The 15,460-nt window shown below is 37.4% G+C and overlaps 1 protein-coding gene across 1 annotated transcript in view; it reads left to right on the top strand.

Moving 5' to 3' along the window:
- MTA3 (metastasis associated 1 family member 3) overlaps positions 1 to 14,391 on the top strand; it is a 128,480-nt gene extending 114,089 nt beyond the window's left edge. The window contains exons 18-19 of the mRNA XM_033513323.1: positions 2,562 to 2,589; positions 14,285 to 14,391. Coding sequence (XP_033369214.1) covers positions 2,562 to 2,589; positions 14,285 to 14,296 — 40 coding nt within the window. The 3' untranslated portion in view covers positions 14,297 to 14,391. The remainder of the gene's footprint in view (positions 1 to 2,561; positions 2,590 to 14,284) is intronic.
- The last annotated feature ends 1,069 nt before the right edge of the window (positions 14,392 to 15,460 follow it).

Genomic DNA, 15,460 nt, shown 5'->3' on the forward strand with positions numbered 1-15,460 from the left:
ACATGTTTGAAAAGGCAGCATGCAATTTATCCAGTCTTGACACAGAATGAAAAAAAAAAAAGAAACAAATAAAGAATGAGCTGCCAGGGAGCAGCCATTAAGTTCTGAACATAGTCTGAATACTTAGCTCTGAAATAATCACCCCATCTAAGGTCATAATTGGTTCTTTATGGAACTTTTTTAGTGATCCATCAGGATCAAAACTGTTTTATTATGTGAATTTGTTCATTAAAAATCCATATGAGAGAGAAACTTGCTAATTATAGCAAAAGGAAAAATATTTTTCTGTGTAATTTAAACCTGCAAAAAGGGAAAGATTTTTTAGTATCATGTTTTGTTTGCAATAGTCCACAACTGTTTTCATTTCTCTGTTCTAAAATATTTTTTCTTTGTATAGTGAATTAATATTTAAGATGTACTGTTATGCACATTTCTATAAAACACCAAGTAGGGAGTCTAGAGGGTAAATTTTCACATAAATTTATCCTAAAAAGCCTATACTATAATACATTGTTGATATTTGCAGAGAAAAAAGAAAAGAAGTAATAATATTGACTAGACTAAAGGAGGTACCAGTCTATTTCCTGCTAATCAAACCAAAGATGTGCATGAGCATTCTCAATGTTATTATCCATCAATAGATAAGGTGAATATATGTATTTATTGCTCCATTTTAGAAGAAATTTTAGTAATAATAATTTTTTTAAATCACCTTTTCCTCTCTGAATTTAAGCAGCAGTATTATTTCTGTAAAGTTAACTCTTCTGTATCTAATTGCTCACATATTTGAGATATTTGTAGCAAGGGATTTGAAATATTAAAAGCAATGAAAATAACTATGGGAATTTTATATCACCTCAGCTTTCCAGGGTAAGCCTTGGATTTACCCTAGAATTCTAGGGCAGTGCCCTTCTCTTTACACTCAGGGCACAGTTCAACAATGCCTGCAGGTATTCTTAAAAATTAGTGTGAGCTTGTGTATCATGGAAAATACAAGGACTGGAGTTTGCATCTGAAGTTGAACATATTTTCAGTTGCTAATCTGCCCTTCTGAGTAGAGCAGGAATGTATTTTATATCTGTTGTAGTGCACATCCTCATACATTTCAGCTTTGTTTTTGTTTTAAGTTCTAGCTATTTGAAAGCCATTTCCTCCCCCGTTGTTTATCGTTACCTGCACATCTGGGGGAAAATGTCAGCAGAGCTCCCATTTGTGTTTCCCTCTTTCCCAGCCCGATTGGCTCTGCAGAGCTGGGCTGCATGTTAGCACGGAGCTGAGCCCCAGTCATTACAGCCCACGGCCACTTTGGGGAAGAGACAGAGTTTTTCCATCTGTCTGCATATTAGTGCCTTGAAGGCATCACCCTCATGCATTTTGCTATGTGTATATGTGGATGTCCTGAATACTGTGAGCATGCTCAGTGAGTTTTGCCAATGAATACAGAGGTCCCCAGTTCTGCTATTTCATCTCTAGTGAAAATAGGGAGGGCTCCATTCCAAGCCCTCCCTGATGCCGGTGTGAGACCAGCTCCTATGGGATTTCCCTGCCTCTCTTCAGTCACAGGCTCACTGCAGGGATTAATCTAGGCAGAAGACCACATGGCAAGAACCACAGTTCAAGAACACCCACCTTTTAACATTACATCATAATTTTATGTTGACTTTTACTGGATTGGATATTTTTGTATTTTTCTTTATTCTTTTTGAATGAAAAAGAATTTCTCATTCCCTACTGTGAAATAGCTTGCTCAAGATTTTATTCAAAAGTGCAAATCTATTTACACAATTCATTGAAAAAAATCACTCTCTAAAGAGCCTCACATTTATCACTGCTTACTGAGAGAGTGTCCATACTTTTTTTTAATATCCTTAGATATTAGTTGCTAGGTTTCTCCTAGCACTACATGCATGCTTTAGGATAAGCCAGAAGTCTCCGAATATAAAAGCATTTTATTAATTTCTTTGTACTAAATCAGCTTTGCTATAAGGAAGTTTTTTGTGTGATGTGGGTTTTATTGTAGGCCCAATTAGAGGTCAACAGAGAAAATTACCATCTTGCGAGGAATTAAATTCTTTGTGCAGAATTGCTATTCTGGGAGTTAATAATTGAAAAAATTGAACGGTTCATATTATAGTCTTCAGAATGTTAGTAAAATGTAATATATTAGCTTAATATATCTTGAGTTATATAAGATATAAACAAAATCTTTGAGCAAAAGTAATAATATTACTGTTGAACCATTCAATGTCAAGGGGAATATATCTATTGATTAAAACTTTTCTTACCAATTCTAGGTATGCAGTGTGCCTCTGTTTCCTATACACACGCTCTGTCCCTAGCAGAGTGCATGTGCATGCCCATGATCACACTTGTGTAGGGACAGCTAAAACTCTGGTTGGTAAATGAACTATTTTTTTTTCCAGCATTTACATTATAAGAAATGTGTGGAAATGTTTGGCTGCGTTATAGCAGTGGATTCTATGTGCTTTCCCTTCATGGGCCGAAAAGCATATTTGCATATAGATCTGCAGTTGAATGACTCAATGCTTGTTTCCTTTCAGTGCTGAAGCAGTTAGAAACCTTCTCACGGTAAGTGCAACTCCATTGGGAATGAGTTAACTGCAACTGCTAAAATTAGAACGTGATCTTTAGCTGTTACCAGCAGACATGGCTTCCTTTTTTTGCTGATAAAATTATTTGAGAGGCATCCCTGTGGCAGCATTATATAGGCAATTTTCTTCTCCCTCACTTCATGTTCTGTCTCCAAAAGGAAAAATCTTCCCTTGATTTGTTGAGGTGCTACGTAAGGATATCACAATTGCTGTGATAATTACCTGGTACCACTCATTTTTATTTATGCATGTCTCATAGCACACACAAAAAAGCTTAAAATCTGAAGTTGCATGTCGAGAAAGAAGAGAATGTGAGGCTGACAACCAGCTTCTGCAGAATGCTAAGTCTTGCTGTGCTGTCAGTGGTCTGCTTCTCTTGCAGAAGTGGGGAGAGCCATGCTAGTGCTCGTCGCCCTTCGTGCTCCTGCACGTGCTGCTGGCCCTCTCTGCAGTGCAGCTTCATCCGTGGAAACCCCAACCTGTACCTTGAAACACAAACTGAAAGCCGGCGAGAACCAAAGCCCCAGTTAAGAGCTGTGGGTGACCTGCCCCTGCCCCCTCTCTCTCCCACGTGTGTTTTAATCTAGGCTTAGGCAAGGTCACACGCAGTGCTTGAGTTGCAGCACGTTGCTGGGAGAAAAGGGAAAACTGGAGGAGTAAGGCTTCAGTGCCTGGGGGTCTGATACACAGTGCAGAGCTGCAGGTCTCCATCCCAGCCAGAGTTCCAGTGCTAACTGTTCTGCTCTTTCTTCCTCTTCCCACGTGCAATTCCTATCACACAAATGTCCATGGGTATGTTTACTTTTTCTTTTCCAGTTGGCCCCAACTCTGCAAAAATATTTGTGTGCCAAAACAAAACAAAAGATATTTTTGACCTCTCCTGTACATAAAGATGAGGCACTTTGAATTGGGATTGTGGTTTTGAAATACACCACATCTGGATCCTGGGCACAGTGTATTTTCATTTCTTACCTGCATGGCAGCATGGCCTTTAGACCCCAGTCCTGTAACCAGCTGCAAGAAGATGCCTGGCTGCGCTCGTGGAGCATCAGCTGCAAGCCTGAGAATGTGATGCACCAGCTCCCTAACAAAAATCTGTATCAGCCTCTAAGGATGTAATTTTCTGGCTCCTTTACTTGTGTTGTGTTATGTAGTTGCTATACATCTTGAAAAGCAGGGATTACAGAAAATATCCCCTAGAATTCTCTTTAATCCCCATTGATAGGATTGCAAGTATCTTATTGATTGGCCACATCTGAGTCCAGGTGAACTGACAGCTCTCTCCAGTCACCATGACGATACTGTGTGTGAAGAATTTGGGGAGGAACTGTCCTTGCTACGGTTTAGGAGCCATCCTACTTGGTTAACTTCCATTCAAAGCTGTTATATGCTCATAAGAGAGCATAATAGTTTCTGTGAGATGTTATTTCGACCTTATTTTGTGTGGTCTATTCATGAATGCTGTGCATTGTTCACATATTTTCTGAACCTCAGCTGAGGTACTGTGATACAGAATCTCAAGCAGCAGTATAGAAACTAGATCATATTCTCTTACCATTCATTTCTCATTGAGCAGCTTTCGTGGGTCTAAAGACATTTTCTTTCAATATCTAACTACATGAATTTTTCCTGTTGGACCCTTTATATTACCTACTAAATCAAAGCAACACTATTGTGATAATGCAAATGTTTGTTTTTAAAAGCAGGTTCATTCTGTGGAACTAAAACAACCCATTTGAAGAATGTGAATATTTTTTAAACTTAAGGAATCATAGCTGTATACTAGGAAAACATGTTCACAGAAAACCCTCTGAGCTCAGTGTAAGTTGTGCCATTGGGTAGAGCTGGGAGGTCGGAAAAGCACATACTGTTATGGGGTTTGCTTTATCAGTCTTCAGAGCAAATGAAATACAATTGTGCTGGTTTAGAGCTATGGATCTCACAGTTTAAAATGGAGTTTCAGTGGCAGTGCAGTAAGCTACTTGCCCTGTTTAAAGCCACATAGTGGTGGAAGGATGTTGCAGTGTTTAGAGTGTTTTCCCAGGACTTGGAAAGCCATAATTCAGATCCTTGCTTCCTCACAGACCTCCCATGATATGTCAAGCAGGTCTTTTAAGTCTAGATCTCCAAGCATTTAAATATCTAATTCCTCAAACACAAAATTAAGAAGGTGCCTAAGTGTTTGCTTGAAGATTTACAGGCAAAGAACAGGTAACTCCTGTTCTTTGCCTGAAGAATCAGATGAAGACTTCTTGTTCTTCAGAGCACTGCTCCTCATGGAGCAGGTCAGAAGCCTTAGAGGGGACCTTCTTTCAGAGAAAACTCTGTACCTTTACTGGTAATAAAGTCTCATGGAAATGCCACCTACAGGAGTCCAGAAGCTGTTGACTGAAATGGGATGATTTGTTAGTTTCAGAGCTGTCTCCACTGATTAGCAGGTGAAAATTAGTTAGCACACAGCTTTGGTGATGACCGCAGGGAGGCCGAGGCTAGGAACAGATGGCTGTAAATGACCTAGTTAGTGCTGCCTGAAAAGTCACACCTTTGGCTCTTGTGAAATGATCCTGACCTGTTGTGAGCAGAAATTCAAATATGCTGCCTCTCCAGGGTGGCTTAGATACCAAAGTTTGCTTTGTAATAGCATCTTAGGTCAGAGCTTGTATGTGGTTAATTCACATGACTTGGCTAAAAAACAAAGGCACGTTTAGAAGGGTCACTCAGCCAATTGCAATCTTCTCCACTGCCAGTGACAAATGTTCTCTCACATTCAGGCAGTTGCAGAAATAGCTAGAAAATTTTATATTTGGGAAGGGAAATACAATTTCTAAAATGAACCTTTTTTTGTAAAATGTTTGTCTTGGGAAACTTGTGAGGGAAAGAAAATCTTAATTTATATGAAATACAGGGATGATAAATACATTAAGGACTGTCTTAAACCTATGTGGGTGGAGAAGGTCCTATATAAGCACTTTTTCCAGAAACCTTGTTTCCTTTGCTGGACCTTCCAGACCCAGTTCGGCAAAGCTCAGTCCATCAGCAAGAATACATCACGTAGTCCCCTATACATCCTGTATGTCTGATGTTAGATTGGGATTACATGCAGTTCTTTTAGCCTGTTTTCTTATGGTTCTTGAAAAATTTTTAGTTTCCTGCAGTATGGTTGGCAATTTCAAAGGTTTGTTTTTTTTTTCTTTCAGAAGCTATCTTTTGTGTTTGCACAGAGGATTTGGTGTAGCTGAACACAATCCTCTTTATCGAATGTTTTAACTGAAAGTCTTAGGGCTTAGCTTTTTGTTAGCTTGCTGCTTAGCTTTTTCCTAAATCCACATACCCAGTGGGAATGTGTCATCTTGTAATATTTGGCCATCTTCTATTGTGGGAGTTAAAACCAATTTGGTTTTGAACAAGAAGAAATTTTTCTATAAATAAGCATCTTTATATGGGAAACCAATTTCTCTGTCAAAGCCTTGGGAAACATACAAAGCAAAATAAAAATGCAAACTTGTCAGACTAACATATTTAAATATCAAAGAAAAGATAGAGACAACATTAATTATACAAATGTTACCTATAGTGAGGCTAGAGTAACATTGGCTTAGGCTCAAGTTATTCCACTCTCACCATTCCCATGCATAAGCCATCGTAGTTTCTCACATTAGATCTTAGATATTGATTATTGTAATCCTCAAATACTGTGCAATATCAATGTTCAGAGATATTTTTCACTTTTTATGATTTCTATACTATGTGAGCAATAGTAATTCATAGAAGCTGGACACAGAGCTAAGAATTATTTCATCTGAAGGCAGAGAAATACACAGCAATAATGTGCACGTAGGTGGGGAAACTATGTAAGTCCTGTGGTGAAAACACTGTTGCTAAAGTTAAATAGCAAAGAAGATTATAAAATTGTAGCGTGATGAATATATTAAAAAATATGGTGTCAGTGATCCTCACAGTCTTAAAATTCACACAGAATTGCCCACTAAATTTGATATCTAAGTTGTCCTCTATCAGAGTCTTCATTTCAAATTACAGATAGAGGATTTAATTCTGAATTAGTCCATATTTCAATGTATGTATTTAATAATTCATTCTTAATACTTTCCCTGATAATTTGGGGTTTTTTTTAAACTCATGACCCTCTGGCATAAATGTAGGTAAGGCTGTGGAAAAACAAGTGTTAGTTGGTCTCTTTTTTTTTGTGAAAAACCTTGCATAAGTAACTACATAGGCATTTTAAATATAAAATACCATGGAGAACATATTGACTGTGACTGTGAAAGTCAATCACAGAGATAACTAACAGTTCTTGTCAAACATCTAAGGAGACTCAAATGGCTGTTTTTGTAACTTGTGCTATGGGTAGAGACTAAAACATTTATTTAACAAAATACTATCCAAGTGTTTTTCTTGTGGAGAAAACAGAGATCCAAACTTTAAAATTCCGAGGTTGTTTCTTGCTTGATGTGAGACACCAGACGAGTAATTTAATTCAGCTTTCCTCTAACTCAACCATTTTGTCTGTAAGCTTGAGTAATATTGCTGTACACCTGCTCTTTAGGATGCTGTGCAGTTTTTAATTAGCCAGTCCAACAAGAACTGAGAGATACTGATGTTAAAAGTGCTGGCCATAAATGTGGAGAGCAGGATGAGTGGCAAAAAATGAACCTGAACAGACCTTTAGTGACATAAACATCTAAAAATTTACAAAAATCTTCAACCTTTGACATGAAAATGACCTTAGAAGTTAGCATCAAATCATTCTGTGGCAAAGCTTTCTTCTGTCGAAGGCACATTACAGGTTTCTAATCCATAATCTGCACTGGGGTTTCTGTGCATGGAGAAATGCAGATTATGCAAGAGATTGATGGTGTGAAGCAGAGCCCCAGGGGATGGGCTTGTGAGGAAACTTTTGCTCTCCAAGTGTTTCTGGTAAGACTGAATAATTTTTATTTTTCAGCCCTTGCTTAATAGCAAGTATCCAGGATGCCAAGAACCTCCTCCAAATATGCCCTCTTGGTACATATGTTATTCCAGGAAAAGCATATGCATAATTGATAAAAAGGAAGTATATTGTCAATCTTTTTGAGCCTCAGGTAGTATTATAATAAGCTGTAATATTATAAAGCACAGTGTTCAGGCCAAAAAACTTCAGCTGGAGCACACCCTGAAATTATCAAAAATACCAATAATGTTGTGAAAGTATAGTATCTCTTTTTTTTTTTCCCCTATGAAAAATATAATAGGGAGTTTTCTGTTATCTTGGACTTAAATGAGCATATTTAGTTGACACAATAGTTTTGAAAGTTTTCAATGCAATATTTAATGTTGCTGGTGAAATGGCACTTAATGCTTGTAGCCCAAGGCCAGAAACAGAGGTTGTATGTTCTGTACCTTTTGTAGTCTTAGAGTCTGAGATAATGCAGGAATTGTGAGTTAATATGCAAGGTTTGGGGAATAGTTGAAAGCAACATTGTATTCCAGTGTTAGCCAGATCTCTCTGATGCACTTTTTCTTCAGTTTCTTGCTTGTCTCAGGAAAAATTATATGCTGCCATGTGGGTAATTTTTTAATCTCATACCAGGTGATGTTTAATCAATATACAGAATGGCCGTCCTGCTGCAGAATAAATAGATGGTTTTGAAAATTCCTCTTGATAGAGTAGGAATTCATCCTCACCCTGCTGCTATAGTTAAGAAGAATAAAGGAGTTGCTTTGAAATCTGCTGGTGTTTGTGCCTGTGAGCTGTGGAAGGCTTTCTGGCTCCCTGGATTCCCAGAGTGCTGGTGTATTGACACATCTACAGTGATCTTGTGTGTTCCTTCCCCGAGAGGAGAGGTTAAGCAACCCTTTATTGGATAAAGCAGACTTCCTGCCTTGCAGCCTCTGCAGGGTAAGGTTACTAAGGGGAGGCTAATGAATTTCAGATAAAGTGCAGAGCAGCTGTCCTGTAGCTTAGGTTACAAGTCTGTTGGAACTGGATAGAAATAATTTCAATAGTAGATATTTCAATAGTAGATGGACCTGTTGTTCTAGGCACTCTAGAAATGCACATAAAGAGATGGTTTCTGCTCCAAGGTGATTTTGATTTAAATCAGCAGCAGGTAGAAAGAAACAGAGGTGGCTTGTGCCATACAATAGGTTAGGCATGACACAGTCACAGAAGTCTGTGCTTTAAACCCATGAGCTGGAATTTTCCTCCCAATAAAGAAAATTCTTTAACCCCATTATTAATGGCTTTGTATATATGCATTGTAGCTATAAGCTGTTGCTTTAAAACACAAAACATCAGAGAAGTCCGCAAGGTGATGCAGTATTTAAAGAAATACATTATCTTAAGCTACTTAGGAAGATCTGACACTGTAATCTGTAACTGGTGTGTCTCAAAGTTATTATTCATGGAGAACAGTCTTGCTCCATAAATATTGATAAAATATTGGAAGATAAACACTAGCAAAGGAAAACATTTCCTTGCTAGGAGGAGAAAAATAATATAAACTCTTAAAACATTTGAATAATGTTGGTGTGTCTACAGCAGCACCTCTTTAATCTCATAAAGGTTATATCACTCTATCTGCCATCTGTATGGGTTTTGTAATGTAACTATGTGGCTCATGGCAACAGCTTTCCAATAGTTCCATGCTTATTAAAGTCTTCCATTTTGTTTTTATAAATTAAAATTTCCTAAGGGCCTTGTTTTTAAAAGGTGTATCAGTGTCAACCCACTTCTGTCTTCCAAAACTATTTTTAACTAGTTTCTGTCATGTTGAGGTTAGATTAAATTTTTAATGCAGTATGGGAAATCTTTATCCTGAAAGTGTTGAGGGGAAAAAATGTCTAAAGCAGCAAGCCAAAGGGTTAAATAAAATACTTCTCATTTGCACACAGGTAGAAATGTAGGAAGTGCTGTGAGTCCTTCAGTCAGTAACATATCAGATTTCTAAGAATCAGTGCCTGCAGCTTCATCCTAGTTATATTCTCTTTCAGCAAGCAGCACTGAACACATTTTAGCCTTTCACTTATATTTAAAAGCCTGTTGAAATTAATAAAAAGCCTATCAGCTTTCTAAGATAGAATCCCCTCCTCTAATTTAATCCATTGAATAGTTAAAACATACCTCTGGATAAAAGAAACCCTCAGAGAAATAAGTGATTAATTAATCTAAAAACCATCAAGGAATTATGGTTATTCTTTTAAATAGTTGTTTTTTCCTAAGTGGCCTTAAATTTGCACTGAAAATTTACATTGCACAAAATTTATGTTGCCCTGGAGCAGCAGCAACTTCACAAACATTTCTCTAGAATGTGTTTTTTTCTTATTTTTTAGCTTTGTTTTCTTTCTGAATGGCTCTATGGTTAGATTGATTGCAAGTTTCACACATGATTTGTGTGCCAGAACACAAAATTCTGCCAGTGCTGGCAGTATTTATGCATTGAGCACATTTTTGTTGCTGTTTACACTTGGAAAATCATGGCAGAATACTTCATCCCAATGGAGAGATTACATGGAGCTTCAACTATGATTGTGCAGGAAATCAGTTTTCTTATGCCTGCTGCTGACCTGAGGGTGTTCCTTGTGCTACCAGCAATCGGATAACAATACATTGCCACAGCACCAGTTCTTACATATGAGGATGTTGCTCAAATGGCATCAGTCTAAAAAAGACTCAGGCAAAAATATCAAACTAATTTAGGGAGAGTGAGGAAAACAAAACTGTGTCCTTCAGCTTCAAACTCTGTAGCTAGGTTTGTATTAGGTCATTAGTGTATTTTTAGTGGAAGCAGAGCACCAAAAGAAATTCTGGACCTTGGATTTAAGGAGAGTTATGGACATCTCACAAGTGAATGTGTGTTGAGGGCAATTCCTCTTCCTAGGAAAATGTTTCTTCCAAAACAAGGTTTGTCATCTGCTGAAATATCAGCTGGCCTTTGCATGCAATTAATTCCTTTCACTGTAGAAAATTCTCCCATAACTTGTATTTATTTATTACAGCTTCTTAAGTACTGTTGGTACAGCTGATAAGACCAAAGTCAGTGTAGTCATCACAACTCTGAGTCCAATGCAGAGGAGGCAAGACGGATGCACAACAGTTTATATATAGCACAGTAACACTCTATATTAACAAACTTAAAGCAGGCAGTGCCTTCCAGTCCTACTAGAAAAGGTTTAAAAACACATTCTTGATTAACACCAGTTGGAGGCCTCTCTTTATTCTATTCGAGTTTAAAAATTGATGCTGTTTTAGTGTGTGGCAGAATTAGAGAAGGGAACTTTGAGTCAGCTTTTGCAAATGTGGAATTTTGCTCCCAGTTATCCTATTCCTGAGAAATCTGGACATAATAGATGATATAGGATTGTGCTTCACTTCAGCAGATGGTGAAGTGGAACACACTTGGATGCTAAGAAAGGGTTGGTTAATTATAATGACTTGCCTGATTAAATTTAAGCACGGCATAAATGCCCTGTACAGCATAACTATTATTTCTACCCACGAGGTTCCAGCCTGTGTATGAAACTTGAACAGAGACATTAGGTTTTCATCTAGACCTTTAATAAGACATATGTACATTTCCATACTTCTCTATGTGCCAAGGGTCTTGTGTACCTTTATCTGCATTAGAACTCACTAACTAAAGTGTCATGAAGACAGAGAATGCATATTATTGCTCCACATATATATATTGCAATATATATCCACAATATATTGCATACATTGCACCAGTGCATCACATTTGACTTAAAAATGAGCACAATGGGCTTTATATACTGATAAGTTAAACAGTTAATTCTCATACCTTTGGTCTCAAGAAGGCTAGAAATACAAAGCAAAGGCTTTAAAGTACTTTTGACTTTGCATTTCAAGCCTGTAATGCATCATGCTTCAAGAACTAGTACAAAAGTCAAAGGAAAAAAAACAGGGAAAATGGGAAAAAAAACAGGGAAAATGGGAAAAAAAACAGGGAAAATGGCAATTAATCTGTCCTAACAACTACAAAGGATGTTACCAACGATACAGATATTAAGGCCATTTATTGCCATTGCCAGATAAAAGCTTTATGTAATTAAAACATATGGCTGGTGTTAACTGAAAGAGGGACAGGAAATTGAGCATTAAAATTGACTCTGCCCTTAGTTCACTGTATCTTTGGGAGAGGGCAAAGTGCTATGAGTGAAAGGGTGACAGCAACTTTATCTTTAAATATCCTGTCTTTTGTCAGCTATTATTGCAACCCGCATATTTAGGTGTTAAAAGAACTATGAAAAATTATAAAACCTGATGAATGCCTCTCAAAAAGCTAGACTGTGTTTAGGTGCTAAATTCTTCGATGTAAAGAATCCTGTCCCTTCACCTTCTATAATATTTGCAGTAAAAAGAACAGTTTTGGCTTTTAGAGAAATGATTGTTTAAATATAGCATGTAATATAGTCAGTGGAAATTTCCATTCTTCCAATTTTATTTCTGAAAAGCTGTATCCCAGAAAGATAATTTTTGGAAGCATTTTCACAATCCCATTTAAACAGAAGTGCTGGATTGCCTTTTAAGAGTACATACTAGATTATTTTTTTTCTGACAGAGCATATAAAGCTAGTTTTATTTATACTCAGGGAGGAGTTGACCCTGTTTGTGACTTGCATGATATAATAATGTGATGACCTTTTTGTTCTGCCTTTCTTTGTACTGGTTTTGAACCAGTGTTTAATGGGAATAACTGTATCTTTACTGTAAATATAAAATAATGATGAATTGTAATCTCAAATCCTTTACTGTCCTTACATGTAGTGTCAGCTGCTAATTACTTTCATAAGCAGGAACCTCTTGGTGGTTTATTAAGTTGCCTTATTAAAAATTCATAAAGGTAAACAATTATCAGATATTATTTGAACCTTGGGCTTCTCAAATGATTAATGACCGCATACCTTCTGTAAATAAATGCAAAGTTTTGCAAGCAAATATATCAAAAAGGATCCATTTCTGTAAGGTTTTTCTGAGATGATCTCCATTAGTAATCTATGTGGGTAATAGCTACTGTCTAGTGACATGAATTTATAAAACCCGGCTCTCTTGTTCTTTTAGATAGACACATTTCTGCCAGTCTGAGATTACATTTCTATGGTCTTACTGTTCTGGAAGGTATGCAATATCTTTGCAATCAACTTAATATCTTTTTTTGGCCTAATTTAAGATGACCATATAAAGTGAACACTCAAGATTTTTTTCTCAGTGGGATTGTGAAACCTAACTTTCTGGTGATTCCTTTTCTTCTATTGCTTATTGCTGAATGGTGCTAAACCCTAATTTGGTATTCCGAGCCATGGAGACATCCTTCTTTTAAAAAGGAATACATCTCTGAACCTTTAAAATATATTAACCAAAATAGATGTATTTTCCAGGCTCCCTTTAACCTCTAATAGCAGAGAATATATTCTTCTTTTTGTGTGTTTGTTATTTTCCCCCTTATGTTCTCTTCTGTGACCCAGTTAGCTAACATGGAAGCATAAATCCCTGGGGAACACCCAACTTGTAGCTAACTGGTAACAGACTAGTATTTGAAATTTAATATGCAAATTGTTATTTTAGAATTCAATATAATTTATTTACAGCTGATCATGTGTTTTCAATATCATGTGCCACCATTTTTCAGTTTCAGAGGTAACAGCCCACTTAGATGAAAGGGAAAAGCCACTCCTTCAGTTACCATCTCAGAACCTTGATGCAGGTAGGCACCTCATCACCCTGTAGACTGCAGGTTGCATTTTCAAGTCAAAAAGTCCAAACTAGAAAGCCTCTTCTCATTAAGTATTAGAGGGCCCAGTTTGCTTCAATTCATTTCCATAAGCTCAAAATCCCTGTAATTTATAAAACTGCCTAAATGAAGGCTGGGATTCATGAGTAAATTCAGAAAACGGGTCATTTTCCATCTAATGTTCAGGTCTCTGCCAATGAAGATGGTTTTTGGCATACTCTGTGTGTACCTTTTCTGTTTTCTGACACCATACCCTGGATACCCTCAGCATTGTGGTTATTGATTTATAATAGTAGAGACAGAGCAGTGGAAACATAGCAAGGATTTATGCTTCAAAATTAACTATCCTTAGATATTTAGGATTGCAATACAAACAGAATGGCCACCTGGAGTTAATATGTTTCATTTATCAACTGAAAGTCAAAAATGAAAGTGAATTTACTGCATCTGAATGGCACTAGTGCAAATGCCCAGAGCTCTGGGTCATGTGCTATCTGCAGAAATGGTACAGTGTAAATAAGAACAATTGCTCCCACTTTTACAGAGGTAGCACATTTATCGGGTGCTAACATGGTCCTTTCTTCTGTGGTCCTTTATTCCAGTATCAATATCAGATGTAAGGATTCACTACCTGGGCATTCTGGCCCAAGATTTCATGTAATTAAATATTATTATTCAAATATTATCTAACACCAATTCACTTTTCGATGAATCATTATCAGACAACTCTGAATCATCAGGTGATGGACAGGGATGACTCTTGTTGACTGCAAGTCTCTTTTCCATGAACTAGCCTTCCGGCTCTGGTAAGAGTGTTTGTTATGTTTGTTATTGGCTCTTGTGCACTCTTCTGTTAAAGACTGAGATTTATCTTTTCTGTTGTCTCTCTCTTCCTTCCCTCCTTTCCTCCTTTCCTCCTTACAGAAAAATCCGTAAGAAGTTCACCAGATCACAGCTGAAAAGAGCTTCCAGAACACCTTGTTCTCCGATCATTGCAAAGACAAAGTCTCTCATGAACAATAGGCAGGCCCGAACAGAGCCAGGATCCATCATATACTGAAGATATAACAGCATCAGCACCATAATAATGTCAAAATCATGTTTTATTGTGAATGCAGACATAACAGGACTTCCCACATCTCTGAGACAGAAACATTGTGTGGACATATTGTGGCTGGGTTCTGTGTTCTGGGCAGGATCCAACAGCAGCCCTTGTTTTCCCTCATCTCTGCAAGGGCTACTTCTGGTTCACTGTACAGGCCTATCCTGAATTCCCTCCTTTCCCAGACATCAGTGTTGGCTGGTCAGGGAGGGGCTGTTTGCACAGTTCCACTGAATGGATGCAGAGTCCACCCATCACATTTGTCTATGCCTTCTAGTGGCTCAACAAAAATATGCAGCTTTCAAAGTTATTGCTGTGTCTTTAAAGCAGGATTTAGCCTTGAGGGGTTGCATTTTCAAACAGAACTGCAAACTTGGAGTGTTTGTATTTGTCAGTATTTGCTTAAGTCACCTTGGATTTGATTTTCTAAACTGAATGTCCACAAGACAGGTATTGTTCAGCAGTTCTGAAACTTAGACTGAATTAGGAAATGCCCATAATTAGTAGCCAATTTTGAAAATGTTTGCCATATTAGATATGGTTAAAATCCTGGAAAGTATTATTTGTGACAGTCAACATCCAGCTGGACTAGTTGCATGTGTAGGAACTGGTCCCACTGTCTCTGTATTTGAAAGCATCTGCCTATTTCTCTGGGTATATTTTGCATTTCTTGAAACATATTCTGAATAGTGAAAACCAGCAGAATACCATTCCCAGAAAACATGAAGAAATAGATTATTTCCTATTAGTAACGTCTCTCCACAAAATAATTTCTACATTTTTATATGTCTGGATAAAAATATGTCTTGCAGAATGCTTTGAAGTTCATAAATGTAAGGCTACAGATGGATACTTACCATGGAGAGATGATGTGCCTTTTGAAACTACTTGTAGGAAACTGTCAGTCTCCCTGAAGGTGGAAATGGCAACAGAGGCAGGTCTTTTTTTCTACTCAGGTACTTACAGGTGAACAATCTCTGCCCTACTTCGAAATCCAG

The sequence above is a fragment of the Parus major genome, chromosome 3 (genome assembly GCF_001522545.3).
Source record: "Parus major isolate Abel chromosome 3, Parus_major1.1, whole genome shotgun sequence".
Lineage (NCBI taxonomy): Eukaryota > Metazoa > Chordata > Aves > Passeriformes > Paridae > Parus > Parus major.